The sequence below is a fragment of the Falco cherrug genome, chromosome 1 (genome assembly GCF_023634085.1).
Source record: "Falco cherrug isolate bFalChe1 chromosome 1, bFalChe1.pri, whole genome shotgun sequence".
Taxonomy (NCBI): Eukaryota; Metazoa; Chordata; class Aves; order Falconiformes; family Falconidae; genus Falco; species Falco cherrug.
In genome coordinates, this window is record NC_073697.1 from 94,860,647 (window position 1) to 94,872,686 (window position 12,040).

General features: G+C 53.0%; 2 protein-coding genes across 4 annotated transcripts; one reads left to right on the forward strand and one right to left on the reverse strand.

The window, feature by feature from the left end:
* Nucleotides 1-4,156: 4,156 nt before the first annotated feature.
* On the reverse strand, nt 4,157-9,326 carry UNG (uracil DNA glycosylase). 2 transcript variants are annotated; one of them, XM_055700716.1, is made up of 7 exons: nt 9,157-9,326; nt 8,405-8,605; nt 8,228-8,323; nt 6,965-7,062; nt 6,459-6,547; nt 6,029-6,207; nt 4,157-5,516 (listed from the first exon to the last, which is right to left on the reverse strand). In XM_055700716.1, exons 1-7 carry the CDS (start codon nt 9,244-9,246, stop codon nt 5,376-5,378), a joined length of 894 nt encoding a protein of 297 aa, XP_055556691.1. In that variant the 5' UTR covers nt 9,247-9,326; the 3' UTR covers nt 4,157-5,375. The 2 variants fall into 2 exon arrangements, with proteins under 2 accessions (XP_055556691.1, XP_055556690.1); XM_055700715.1 differs by lacking the exon at nt 9,157-9,326 and having other exon boundaries at nt 8,405-9,003.
* A 114-nt stretch (nt 9,327-9,440) lies between these two features.
* Nucleotides 9,441-11,116, forward strand: ALKBH2 (alkB homolog 2, alpha-ketoglutarate dependent dioxygenase). 2 transcript variants are annotated; one of them, XM_005433959.4, is made up of 3 exons: nt 9,441-9,731; nt 10,292-10,490; nt 10,634-11,116. In XM_005433959.4, the coding sequence occupies exons 1-3, from the start codon at nt 9,524-9,526 to the stop codon at nt 10,941-10,943; spliced, it is 717 nt and encodes a 238-aa protein (XP_005434016.4). In that variant the 5' UTR covers nt 9,441-9,523; the 3' UTR covers nt 10,944-11,116. The 2 variants fall into 2 exon arrangements, with proteins under 2 accessions (XP_005434016.4, XP_055564553.1); XM_055708578.1 differs by having other exon boundaries at nt 10,292-10,347; nt 10,634-10,775.
* Nucleotides 11,117-12,040: the final 924 nt, after the last annotated feature.

Here is a 12,040-nt window from a genome sequence, read left to right on the forward strand (position 1 = left end):
CCATGACAAGCAGATTAGCAGCCACGAGGGCTGGACTGAGACCCCACCGCACCGGGCAAAACCCCCAGGGTTTGCATTTGAGGGAGCAGAGAGCTGCTAAGGGTTTTTTGGTAGTATGTTTGTGTACAGAATGCTGCTACCACCGCAGCACAACCATGCCTGCTTCTGCACTGCTCCCAGCCTGGCTGTGGCTGGAAACGTGCCACGCTTTGCTCCGTGGCGTGAGGAACGGGGAAGCTCTCCCAGGGGGCTGAAACACAGCACAGAGCACAGACCCTCCCTCCCACTGCCAGGGATGTTATATGCACAAATGCCCCTCTGCAGCAGCCAAGGTCTGCTGCAAAGCCCCCCCAGCTCCCAGTTCGCACCCCATTGCAGCGCTCTATCTATCCCCCACATTCCCGGCCGGCGGACGCCCGGAGCAGCCCAGCTGGGTGGGGTGTGTGGCAGGAAAAACAACGGGTACCCGGGATGGCACGGAGCATCCTCCCCTGGTGTCCACGCAAGGCAAGCGGAATCGCTGCCTCCAAACCCCACACCAGGTCTCCGAGGGGTGCAGCTGGAGGTGCCGCTACACGACCAGACCACCCTGGCTGTGTGAGGGTCACCGAAGGGGGAGTGAAGAGCAGGCAGCGCTCTACCAGAAACCTTGCAAAGAGCCTGAGAAACCTTGCAAAGAGCCTGACGCACCGCTCCCGGCAGCTGCCTTGGGAATTGGCTCTCGCACAGCCTGCAGCCACAGCAGCCGCAGCTCCTCGCCGGATCAGACCCCATCCTGCCCATGCTGCCTGCTCCACACCCCCAAACCGCCTCCCCACACCGCTGGCCGCACTCACCCCTACCATGGTTTTCCACTGAAGGTATTTCCATGCTCTCCAGAGTCTATTCCTTGTTTCACAGCCCATCGTGCATCCCCAGCTGGCCGGGCCAGCCCCTCTGCAGGGCTCCAGCCCCGGCAGCTCTATAAGGCAGCCCCCGCGCCTCCCACCCCCTGGCACGCCAACCTGGCGCAGGAGGCTTTGGCACCGCCAGCACCGCGTCGCGGGCAGGATGGGACCTCCCCAGCAGTCAGACACGTGCCTTCCTGCGGCTCTGAAGCAACTTTCTATTTTAATCAGCGGGTTCACATGCCCCCTCGTAACTCAGCCAGACTTTGAATTGTTGATTGTTATTCCATGGGTAGGCTATAAACACGCAAAGAAGGACCAGCCCCCCTGCCCCAGAACAAGCAGATATCACACGAGTAGCACTTGGCACATTTATTTTAAGGGAAAATGTGTTGAACACCCCTGGGATGTTGGGAAATGTCCCTATCTCTCCATGCACTCAGGGTATTTTCCAAGTGGCTGGAGCACTGCGGTGCTTGGTTTATCGCGCTGCGGCTCATACCTCTGCCGCTCGGCAGCTCTGCTGGGGCCGGCTGTGCTTCCCACCCGGAGCCCCAGATCCCACCACAAACCTGGTGCCAGCACACCCATCCCATCCGGCAAACCACATCGGACACATCTCCAGCAGGACTCAGGCAGTGACACTGGGAATCTGCCGTGTCAAAGCACTGACGAGCAGCAGCGATACCCCATGGGCAGCGCTGTGCGTGGGACCACGCAAAACCCCAGCGAGGCAAGGAGACACCGGCGGGCTGCCAAGTTTTACAACACGTCCCCACAGCCAAAGGTCTGTTATTTTTAACGGGGAGCAGAGCAGCCAGGAGGAGCTGGGCAGCAGCGCTTTGTTTCCAGTTATTTATCATGGCCGTCAGCTGTGCTGGAGTGGGGAGCTGGGTAAAAGTCAGTGCAAAGCTGCCCACGGAACAAAGCTCATCCACGTTTCACCAGCTCCTCGCAAAACCACCAAAGAGCTGCTTTTCTGCCTTGAATAATTTAGCTGCAGTAGTTGCAAGGGCAGAGGAAGGGCAGGAATGGCACAGGAGCACCCCACATACCCCAGTCCTGGGATGCTGTGCTTCCCCATATGCAATACTGGGAGCATGTTAGCATCCCTCCCTAGCAGCAGGACCCGATCCTTATGGGATCCAGGACAACATTTGCACACACAACTGCACATACACGCGCGAGTGCACCTGGAGGTGCCCTGTCAAAAGGCTCAGCCCAGCCTGCAGGTTTACATACACCCCGTGCAATGCCCCCAGCAATGCTCACGCACAGAACAGACAGCTGGAAGGACAGTGGGTGCAGGGAAAACACCAGCAACACCCGCCGCTGTCCATCCATGCGCTCACCACCTCAGCTGACCCCAACATTGTCTCGCCACGCAAGAAAATCCCTGCTTCCCGCTGCACCCTTGCCCATCAACCACAGCTGTGGCCTTTCCCAGCACCAGGAGATGGTGCAGGGACAGAGAAAAGCAGCAAAAGAAGAGAGGAAGCTGTGAGAAAATGGGAGCGATTGGGCAATTTGGCCACAGCACTGGGGATTGTGTTTGAAGCAATGCCACGCACAGTAAAAGCACTTTCCACTCCGTTCTTGGACATCCGAAATTGCTGGAAGAGGGCAACCTCTGGACCTTGCTGCGCTCGTGCACGTGGCATTGCTGTCATGCAGAAAGCTCGGGGTGTCTGCTCTTCCCGGGGTGCTGCCATTAACCTTCGCATAAGGGCTTTCCATGCAGCACCAAGTCAAAGAGGGCAGGATGCGGGCATCATTTGGAGCTCCGAGGAGCACCCACACATGCACATGCACCCCAATTTTAGCAACGGGGTCCCTAAAGAAATGCACCCACAAAAAGCATCTGCCCACCCCAAACAGGGCATCTTCACACCACCCAAACCTACGCATCGTACCTCATGCCAGCAGCGGGCTCTGGCAGCGTGGTCGTGGCGGGGGGCTCAGTGTTAGTGCCCCCTGCCCCAGTCAAGCTGCTGCGCCGTTTGCCCGCCCTGAAGGTTGTGGCTACCAGCTCATCTTCCGAGGAGTTGTCATCAAAGGAGCCCAGCACGAATTTGGCCAGGGCCGGCCGGCGGAGCGCAGCAGGGTTGTACACAGCGATCCGCTCCTGCTCGCCCACCGCAGCCTTGCTGGCCCGCAGCGGCGGGTTGGGGGCCAGGGGGCTCGGCCGCGTCGGCGGCTTGGCTGTGGTAGAAGCCACCGGCTGCTCCATCAGGGTCTTCTCCAGCTTCTCCTCCTCACCAAGCTGAAGGTTGGACATTTTGGCCCAGACGAGCAGCACCGACAGCAGCAGGAGCAGGGCAGCCGGCAGCAGTCACCTGCCCTGGGGGGAGGCATGGAGACCCTGTGTCACAGAGGACCCAGGGCTTTCCAACAGCCAGAGTTATAGCAGCAGCCCCCCAAAACACCAACACCCCCTTCCCCATTGCTCCCCACACTGCAGCCCCCCCCCCGCCCCCGATGCCAAGCCAGACCCTCCCGGTTCAGCTCGCTCAGAGCTATTTTTACTCCCCATAACAGGCACAGCTATGGCAAGAGGAATGCCGGGGGGGGCGGCACAGCAATGCTCCACCTTCACCTGGCATAGAGAGGGGGCTGAAATGCCCCCCCACTCACTCACAGCATCCTAAGGATGGTTGTGAAGCTGCCCCACCAACCCACCCCCTCGCAGAGAGGGGTGGTCCTTAAACCCCAAATCTCTACCAGCTGTCAAAGGTAGGGATGGTCCTGAGCCCCTCCATGCCCCCCTCAACCCCTTCCTGGGGGGCAACGGGCCACTCACCATGGGTGCTGAGCCCCGCGGGCCCCGCTCCGTGCCGGCAGGGACACACAGCCGTGCTGTGACTCCGGGTCACACCGTCCACGCTGTGCCAAAAGCCCAGGAGCAAGGGCTGTGCTGTGGGGCGAACGTGTGTCACGGCCCCCGGCGCCCCCCAAGTCCCCTGGTCACATTACAGTTGCGTTCTCACACGTGATGGTAACGTCAAGCAGAAATATTTCCCTGTTAATGAGCCTGGAACAACCTCTGCTGGAGGGGAGGGGGGGCCGGGGCACAGCCAGCTGGGACACCCGATCCTTGGGGGACAAAGGTGCCCTGGCCCCGTGCCTGGCCACAGGGGGACAAGGAAAAGGACAAGCTGCAGCAGCTTTGCCTCCCCAGGGAGGACACCCCCCCCCAGCCAGCCCCTGCCTCTCCAGGGAGGACAGCCCCCCCAGCCAGCCCCCACCTCCCCACTTTGCTCCTACCAAGGTAAGATCACACCACTACATAAAGTAATTTTTATTTTTTTAAAAAAAAAAACAAACAAACCGGGGAGAAAAAAAAACACAAACCAACCAACCAAACCTAAACAAACAAATACAAGCAGCCACAGAAAGTGTAAGTTTCACTTGTACTAGTGTTACCTATCAGAGGAAAATACCAATAAAAGGTTTACAAGTTATAAAAACTGACGTAATTTCCAAGCAAGCAAGGCACTTCACTTCCATTAAAGGAATTACAGAAGTCAAAGATAAGACTGTAAACCCAGAAGCACAAAGTCCAACCTCACCTTCATCCTGGAAGTCCCAACAACTATTTTCAACAGTGGCTGGAAACCTCAATTCTCTCCTATGAAGGCAAAGCACAAAACTCTAAGATCTTAAAAGATCTTAAATAATTTGCAACCCTCAGCCCATCAATTGGCAGATTTTGACAAACGCACCTTCCCTGCTGCCATCAGCAGGTTTGTGGTCATCAAAGCTCACCTGTCATCTAAGCAATTAACACACCCAGTAAGAACCTATAAAACTTCCGGTTTTCCTCTCTAAATACCAACAAAAAGCTCAGAGCACGACCAGCGCCTCAGTCACGGTCTCCTCTCTGATGCTGGGGGTGGGAGGATTTACCTTGAACCCTTGAGAGTATAGTCTTTGCAGTCCCAAGAGGTCGTATTTCTAATAAATCTCAATCTGTAGCAAAAAGCTAAAACCAAAAGCATCTCAAAAGCATCTGCCTTTTCTCTCATGCAGCCAGCTCCACAGCCCCCAAATATGAAACCTGGATTGGCACAGTAGGAGGTGAAGAAGGGGGAGGAGGCACAGCAGGGTATTTACAAAAGCTGAACAGCTTCACCTGTAAGAACTGACATCCCTTCAAGAGCCTGAAAAGATATTCTCATTACAACAACTAACACAAATTAATATAAAACAACCCTGGCAAGTTGCTGGTGTTTTGGGGTTTTTTTTTTTTGGGTTTTTTTTTTTTGCTTTCCTTCAAACTAGGCAGAGACATTGTCCATCTAACAGTCCGATATGCTCTTCAAAAAACATTTTTAAAAAAATACAGCAACTATGAAAGTTTGGCCATTTGTCCCTTAATCAACATCCAAAGAGTAATTCTCAGGTCAGCAGAAGTCATTCAGAAACAAGACAACCCCTGAAACGGGGGCTGTTTCCAACCAGTAGACCCCAGCAGGTCCCACGCGCTGCTCAGAGCGCTCTCCAGTCGATGGGCTTCTTGCCAGATTTCTTGAGCAATTCATTTGTCTTTGAGAAATGCCGACAGCCAAAAAACCCTCTGTTGACCGAGAGGGGCGAGGGATGAACCGTCTGCAGGATGTGGTGGCGTTTCTGTAAGGCATTAGAGGAAACTGCTCGTTAGATTTGCATGCTCTTATCTCCCCCGACAAGGCTGGCTGCTTCTGCCCTGTCCAAGCAGGTGTGATTTCCTCCCTACACCTCCTCAGCTACCAGCCTGAGGACCCAGAGAACTGGCCTTGAGGACCGAGACTTTTGTCCCACCGAGCAGAGGAGGATGGACTACGTAAAGCAGCAGTAACACCCTGGCCATTTTTCAACTGCTGTAATCCTAACAGCAAGTTTTATACTTATTCACGAGCCTTTTCCTGGAAAAACAGTTCTGTCCTCAGCTGGATGCTTTTCTGACGACAGAAGGTTACACTTGCTCCACTTTTGTTGCTTAAGTCTGGCAAAGGCTAAGCTGGAACAGAAGGGCAACTAAATTTGACAGCAGAGTTCAAGCAGGAAGAAAACCCCAATTCTGTAAGGGAAGTGCCCTCTAGTGTCGACCCAATTGGAGAAAAAAAATAATTAGCAAGAGGGAAGAGAGAGATAACCCGTACCCTGTCAATGGAGCTGCCTTTCTTCTGGGCGTAGGCTCCCCACAGCATGAAGACAACCCCATGCAAGTTCTTGTTGAGCCAGGACACCACCACATCCGTGAACTGCTCCCAGCCTCGCTCCTTGTGGGAGGTGGCCTGATGAGCTCGCACCGTGAGGACAGCGTTGAGTAGGAGCACCCCTGGCAAACAAAGCAGATACACCAAGGATGAAACAAAATCAAAAAGAAAAGTATTAACTGGCTTTTTTTTTTTCCTGCCTCCCATGAAAAATGATTAATTACATTTTCATTCTAAGGCACCCCTAGGCAACGGGCACTCAGAATTGATTTTCTCTGTCACAGGTGGACTGTTTCCAACCACTGGCTTGTTTTCTAGATCGGCTTTCTTACCACCTACACCAGCCACATCACTAGAGCATGTATTAACTCACCTTGCTTGGCCCAGCCAGTTAGATCACCGTGACCAGGATGAGTGAAGTCTTCAATATCCGTAGATAGTTCTTTGTAAATATTTTCTAAACTGCAACCAAAAACCATCAGGAGATTTTTTAACATGCACATTTAAAGATAAAAGCAAACAGCATCACTTACTGCTCTTACACTAGGCAAGCAGAGTATTGATTTTAATCTTAAATAATTTTAAGATAATAAAGCCATCTGTAGAAGCAGGGCAGCTTTGTGTGTCCGGCTAGAAGCTTAATGAGAAGGTCTCAGCACACCTGAAAATGCAAATTTACATCCAGCATGCTCTTCAGAAGATCAACAAACTACACAAAACTATCTATGCTTTTACAGAGATGTTTTTTCTAGGTAATGCACAACTCTAAAATAGTTGTGACACATGTTGTATCAATTATCTGGCTCACAGGCATGACTGACACAGAACTGCAAATGATTTGCAGACAGGAGGGATTTTGCAAATAGTGTGCTGTCATACCTGGGGGGAGGTGGAACGGGCTTCTGGACACTGAAACAGAGCCCATGAGCTTGCTTCGGTCCATGATATGGATCTTGTCCCAAAATGACCACCTTTACCTGAAGAGCAGACCTTTGTTAGCACTGAATTATAATCGATGTAATTCCCAAGAAAGGGGGGGGGGAGGGAAGGAAGTCTTGTAGAGTGAGCTTCATCCTAAAACAAACACACAGACGAAAAAATCCCAGAACCCCAGAAATTGAAGCAAAGTCACTGACATCCCATCATAAACAAGTTAAAGAACATAGTCCCAACCGAACACTAAGGATTCACATCACCACAGCTTTGCTGCTATGATTATGAAGCTATTTTGAGTGCAGAAGACCAACATTTTCCATGAGCCACAATGAAACACCTTGTTAAGGCATTTTCCAAGTCTATTTCCTCATGGTTTAGTTTTATTACGCCACACTTGCTGCGGTACTTTTGACATAGCTTATTAGCATTAGGATTATTTTAAACACTGTAAATATTTTTTTAATTACAGATCAATTAAAAAAACCAAAAGATGCAAGAGATCTGAAAGCACTACGTTAACTTGGCAACACTGAAAATAAGGTCAAAAGTCCAACTAACATTTTAAAGGCAATTTGGTGGTGAGCAAGGGCAATAAACCAATGAAACCTTGTTTCAGCATCAGAGATGAAAGAGGAGCCAGGATTTACAAGTTACATGAAAGAAATAACAGCTTTCACATGTGGGAGAGGAGGATAGAGAACGTCTCAAGAGATGTATGAGAGGAGTACGGAGAATGTCTGACCATTACTGATGGGAGATAAGAGAGGAGGACAGAGAATGCCTGAAGAGAGATACATGAGAGGAGAATGGAGAATGTCTGACCTGGCAGGAGATGAGAGAACTGATGGGTATTGTGAACGAAATTAAGATAAACATGGTTATCTAATATCAAAAAGGTGTCTGCATGCTTGTAGTGATATATAGCTATGTAACTGCATGAATGGTTTCTGCCCTGAGCCTGGTGGTACATACAGCTGGAATTTGTATCTGGGCTCAGAGGCATAAATATGAGCTTCTCTGTACAACAGAGTGTCTCTGGTTGCACCACAACCGGAGTTCGTGCTTTCATACACCACATCCCATGGGATTGAAGCTTTAAGAGACCAAACACTGAAGGAATGTGTCTGTGCACCCAGCCTGGCACGCTCCCCCCCTTCGCAGCAGGGGGACCCACCCAGCTCCGCTAGCACCTGCAGCTCTACTCACATCCCTGATGTCACACATCTGCGTCCAGGTGAAGACTTGCTCAGGGGGCGGGTAGACCGTGTAGCGTTTTCTCTCTTCTGCTACAAACGCCATCAGCTGTGGAGGAAGAGCAAGGGGTCAGCCCAGGCACGGCAGGGCATGGTGGCCGCACAGCCCCCCCTCTCCCCGCCTTCTCACCTCCACGAAGTAGGGCTTGGAGAACTCCCCGGCCAGCTGCCTCCGCCAGCTCTCCCCGAAGCCCGGGGGCACGTTCCGCTCGGCCAGCCGCTGCAATGCCGCCTCCTTGTTCTTGCGGATGCGCTCCTGCTGCTCCGGGCTCAGCGGCGAGGCCCCGCCCGCCCCATCCCCCGCCGCCTTCGCCTTCTTCGCGGCGCTCACCTGGTAATGGCGAAAGAGGAGGCGGCTGCCGAGCGGGAGCGGGGCAGAGCGGAGCGGGCACAGGCCCGGCCGCAGGCCCAGCAGCAGGAGCTGAGCGGCCACCATGCTGCCGCCACGCACCGCCCTCCGCAGGGCGGCTCCAGCACGACCGCGCCGCACGCGGCTATTTCGCGGCAAAACAGCGCTACGCCCGTCCCCATTGGCCGCCAATCTCCGCGGGTCCCGCCCACAAGCCAAACTCCGGCTCTCAATTGGCCAAGGCGAAGGAGCCCGCTCCTCCCTATTGACTTGCCGCCGCTAGCGAGGAAGAGCTCTACCTAGCAACCGTGACGACGCGGCGGTTCTCAGCGCCCATTGGGCAGGCCAGTCAGGCGTGCCAGCAGCGCGGGGTTTTTGGAAGCGGCCGCGCGGTACGCGCCCCCCCCCCCCGCTAAAGCCCGCCGGCCCTCCCCAGCCCCTCAGCCCCAGCCGCCACCAGGCTCCAGGCCACGCTCCTCGCCTCCCGCTCCCTGCCCCAGGGCCGCCGGCGACCCCAGCTCCCCGCCCGCTACCTCAGCGTCGCCGGCCGGCTCCGGAGAGCGGCCGCGCTTCTTGGCCGGCGCGGCGCTGAAGAAGCAGTGCAGCGTCTTCTGCCCGATCATGGCAGCGGCGCGGGCGAGGGGCAGCGGCAAGTCCCGCGCGGGTGGGATGAGGCGATTTGGCGCCAAAAGCGCGCGCTTGCGTGAGGGGCGGGGCCTGCCGGAGGGCGGAGCGGCGCGGCACTCCGCATGCGCGTTCGCCTCACGGCGCGCCCCCCCCCCCCCCCCCCCCCCCCCCCCCTTTTATTTTTTCCCGCGGCCCCTGAGGCGTCGCTGGCCCTTTCAGGGTTGGCAGGCCTTGCTGCCGGGGGAGGGGGTGACGCCGCTCTCGTGGCCTCCGATGGACCGATACGTGGTCAAACGCCCTCCCGGGGAGGTGGGGGACGGTGGCGGGAAGAGGCCCCGGGCAGAGCGGCCCGCCGCGGGGCAGCCCCCCTGGCAGGAGATCCGCGCCGAGGGCCTGAGCTGTGATTACCGGCTCCTCTTCGGCAAGGCCGAGGCTGATGCGCTTTTCCAACAGCTGGAGGAGGAGGTGGAGTACTTCCAAGGTAAAGGCCGTCGGGGGAGCCGGTCCCCAGTGTGTCCCCCCTCCAGGCCAAGCCCCCCAGCCATTGCCCTGGGCTGGGTGGAGCTGCCTGGTGACTGGGAGGGTGCTGCGGGCTGCTGGTGTTTGCAGAATGTGGCCCTAAGAAGGGAGGAAAAAGCCCAGGTCTGAGCCTGCAGGGTTGCTCTGGCTTAGCTTGAAGCATTTGTCAAGTGGTTTCGTTCACGTTTTAAGAGAAGACCCCAGGGTAATCCTGGAGCGGTGACGGGACTTGGTTGGTGGATGTCATGTATGAGATCTGCCCAGTCAAATTAAATCAAGAAGAGAATATGAAGGTGCTAGTCCTGTTCGTCCCATTCGAGGGAATTCAGTGTCAAACTTGAGTGTCAAAGGCTTTGCTGGGACAGAAACACCTGAAGACCGATGGCAGCTTTTGGGTTGCCATAAGCATCATTTTTCTTGTCCCACTGGAGATTCACAGAAGCTCCAAATCAGGGGGAATGTTGGAATGTGCAGAGGTAATACAGAGTTGGTTTTGATCCTTCTCATTTCTTGTTTAAACAGGTGAAATGACAAAATTGCATGTGTTTGGTAAATGGCACAACATTCCAAGGAAGCAGGTAACCTATGGAGACCCTGACTTAACATACACTTACTCAGGCGTTACCTTCTCTCCTAAGCCGTGGATCCCAGTTCTCAACCGTATCAGAGACCGCATCACTTCGAACACAGGACATACTTTTAATTTTGTTCTTATTAACAGGTACGTCTCATTTCCAATGGCATCAAGCAACTTAGTGTTCAAATGAAAGAGTCGCTTTTGCAGCACTGTTGGCAGGTCACTGAGAGGTCGGTTGACATTTAATTGGGTTGGTAGAAGAACTAACTAATTTGTTCTGTGCACAGATATAAAGATGGTGGAGACCACATAGGCGAACATCGAGATGATGAGAGAGAACTGGTTCCACGCAGTCCTATTGCATCCGTGTCTTTTGGAGCTTGCAGAGACTTTGTTTTCAGGCACTGTGATTCCCGAGGGAAAAATGCAACGCGCCACATTAAGCCCATCAAACTGCAGCTGGCCCATGGTAGCCTGCTGATGATGAAGTACCCCACCAATGTGTACTGGTACCACAGCCTGCCCACCCGCAAGAGCGTGCTTGCCCCAAGAATCAACCTCACATTTCGGAAAGTGATGACTACAGGCAAGAAGTGAATATTCAGCAATCAAGCGCCAGATCTTTTGGCTCTGAAAATCAAAGATGTAACTGTCAATTTCTCTTTCAAACAGTCGTTGGTGATCCAAGGTACCAGATGAGCAAATTAAACCAAGGGAGGCAATAGTGTACTCAGTAACTTGCTAATAAAGACTGCGACTACTGATCGTAACTGCCAAAAATACTTTCTCTCTGAAATGTTGCTGTAGTCCTGCTGTTAAGTATTTTTGATGAGTAACAGCCTTGCTTTGTTCAGGAGCAAGTTCTCAACTGATCTTAATCTAGCCAGTTCTCAAAAAAGATCAAAATACTCTATATCCTTGAGATACCAGCAAAACAGTTGATAAATACTATAAAGCTTATGATGTAATCATTTAAAGCCTGTACTGGTCGACAGGTGACACTTTCTTGTACACTCTGTCAGTGAGCTACAGTTTGCTTGTTTTTTAAAAGTAAAATACAAATGAAAATGAGGAGTGCCCGGATATGAATATAGTCAGTGCAGCATGGCTGGCTGCATGTTTTACAGTCACAATGACTTTTCTCTGCATATGTTCCTCTGCTTATGTGCGAGACTGGGTTCTTCCAGTCAGTAGCATGGTGGGGCAAGAGGAAGCAAGGTGCTACTGCACAGGGAGAGGTCTTCACATCCTTTGTACAGAAACCAGGCAGTATAAAACGACCTTTTGGGGAAAGACTGGGTTGCACCATTTAGATGGAAAACACAGTGTGAAAGGCTGTAATTTCTGAGACCATCCGTTTTTCTAAATAATTATCCCTAGGGATTCCATTCTGACTACCTGAAAGCCATCACCTTTCATGCTTACAGTGAATTCTGCTGAAATGAGGAAAGACTGTCCAAAGTCACCAACAGGTCTTGCAGAATCAAGGAAAGGTAAGTACAGAGAATGTGAACTGATCTCTGTGTAGCCAGGCTACAAGCATCTGAATTAGTGATAGGCTCTATCCTTCAGTGGTAGGTCTGTTAGGGCTATGGAATTAAGGTTTGTTTAGACAATGTGGAGTTGGTACTTCCCTCCCCTCTGCCACTACTAGAAAATGCTGTTATGTAGCACAAAGAGCTCCTGCATGAATG

What these genes read in the sequence shown, in the direction of transcription:
- UNG (XM_055700715.1), bottom strand. Translation starts at nt 8,710, where the DNA reads ATGGTGGCCGCTCAGCTCCTGCTGCTGGGCCTGCGGCCGGGCCTGTGC. An exon ending in CCAAGCCCTACTTCGTGGAG is followed by an intron (nt 8,324 to 8,404) that starts GTGAGAAGGCGG and finishes CTTCCTCCACAG; the next exon opens with CTGATGGCGTTTGTAGCAGA. An exon ending in AAGGCAGCTCCATTGACAGG is followed by an intron (nt 5,517 to 6,028) that starts GTACGGGTTATC and finishes AATGCCTTACAG; the next exon opens with AAACGCCACCACATCCTGCA.
- ALKBH2 (XM_005433959.4), top strand. Translation starts at nt 9,524, where the DNA reads ATGGACCGATACGTGGTCAAACGCCCTCCCGGGGAGGTGGGGGACGGT. An exon ending in GGAGGTGGAGTACTTCCAAG is followed by an intron (nt 9,732 to 10,291) that starts GTAAAGGCCGTC and finishes TTGTTTAAACAG; the next exon opens with GTGAAATGACAAAATTGCAT. An exon ending in AATTTTGTTCTTATTAACAG is followed by an intron (nt 10,491 to 10,633) that starts GTACGTCTCATT and finishes TTCTGTGCACAG; the next exon opens with ATATAAAGATGGTGGAGACC.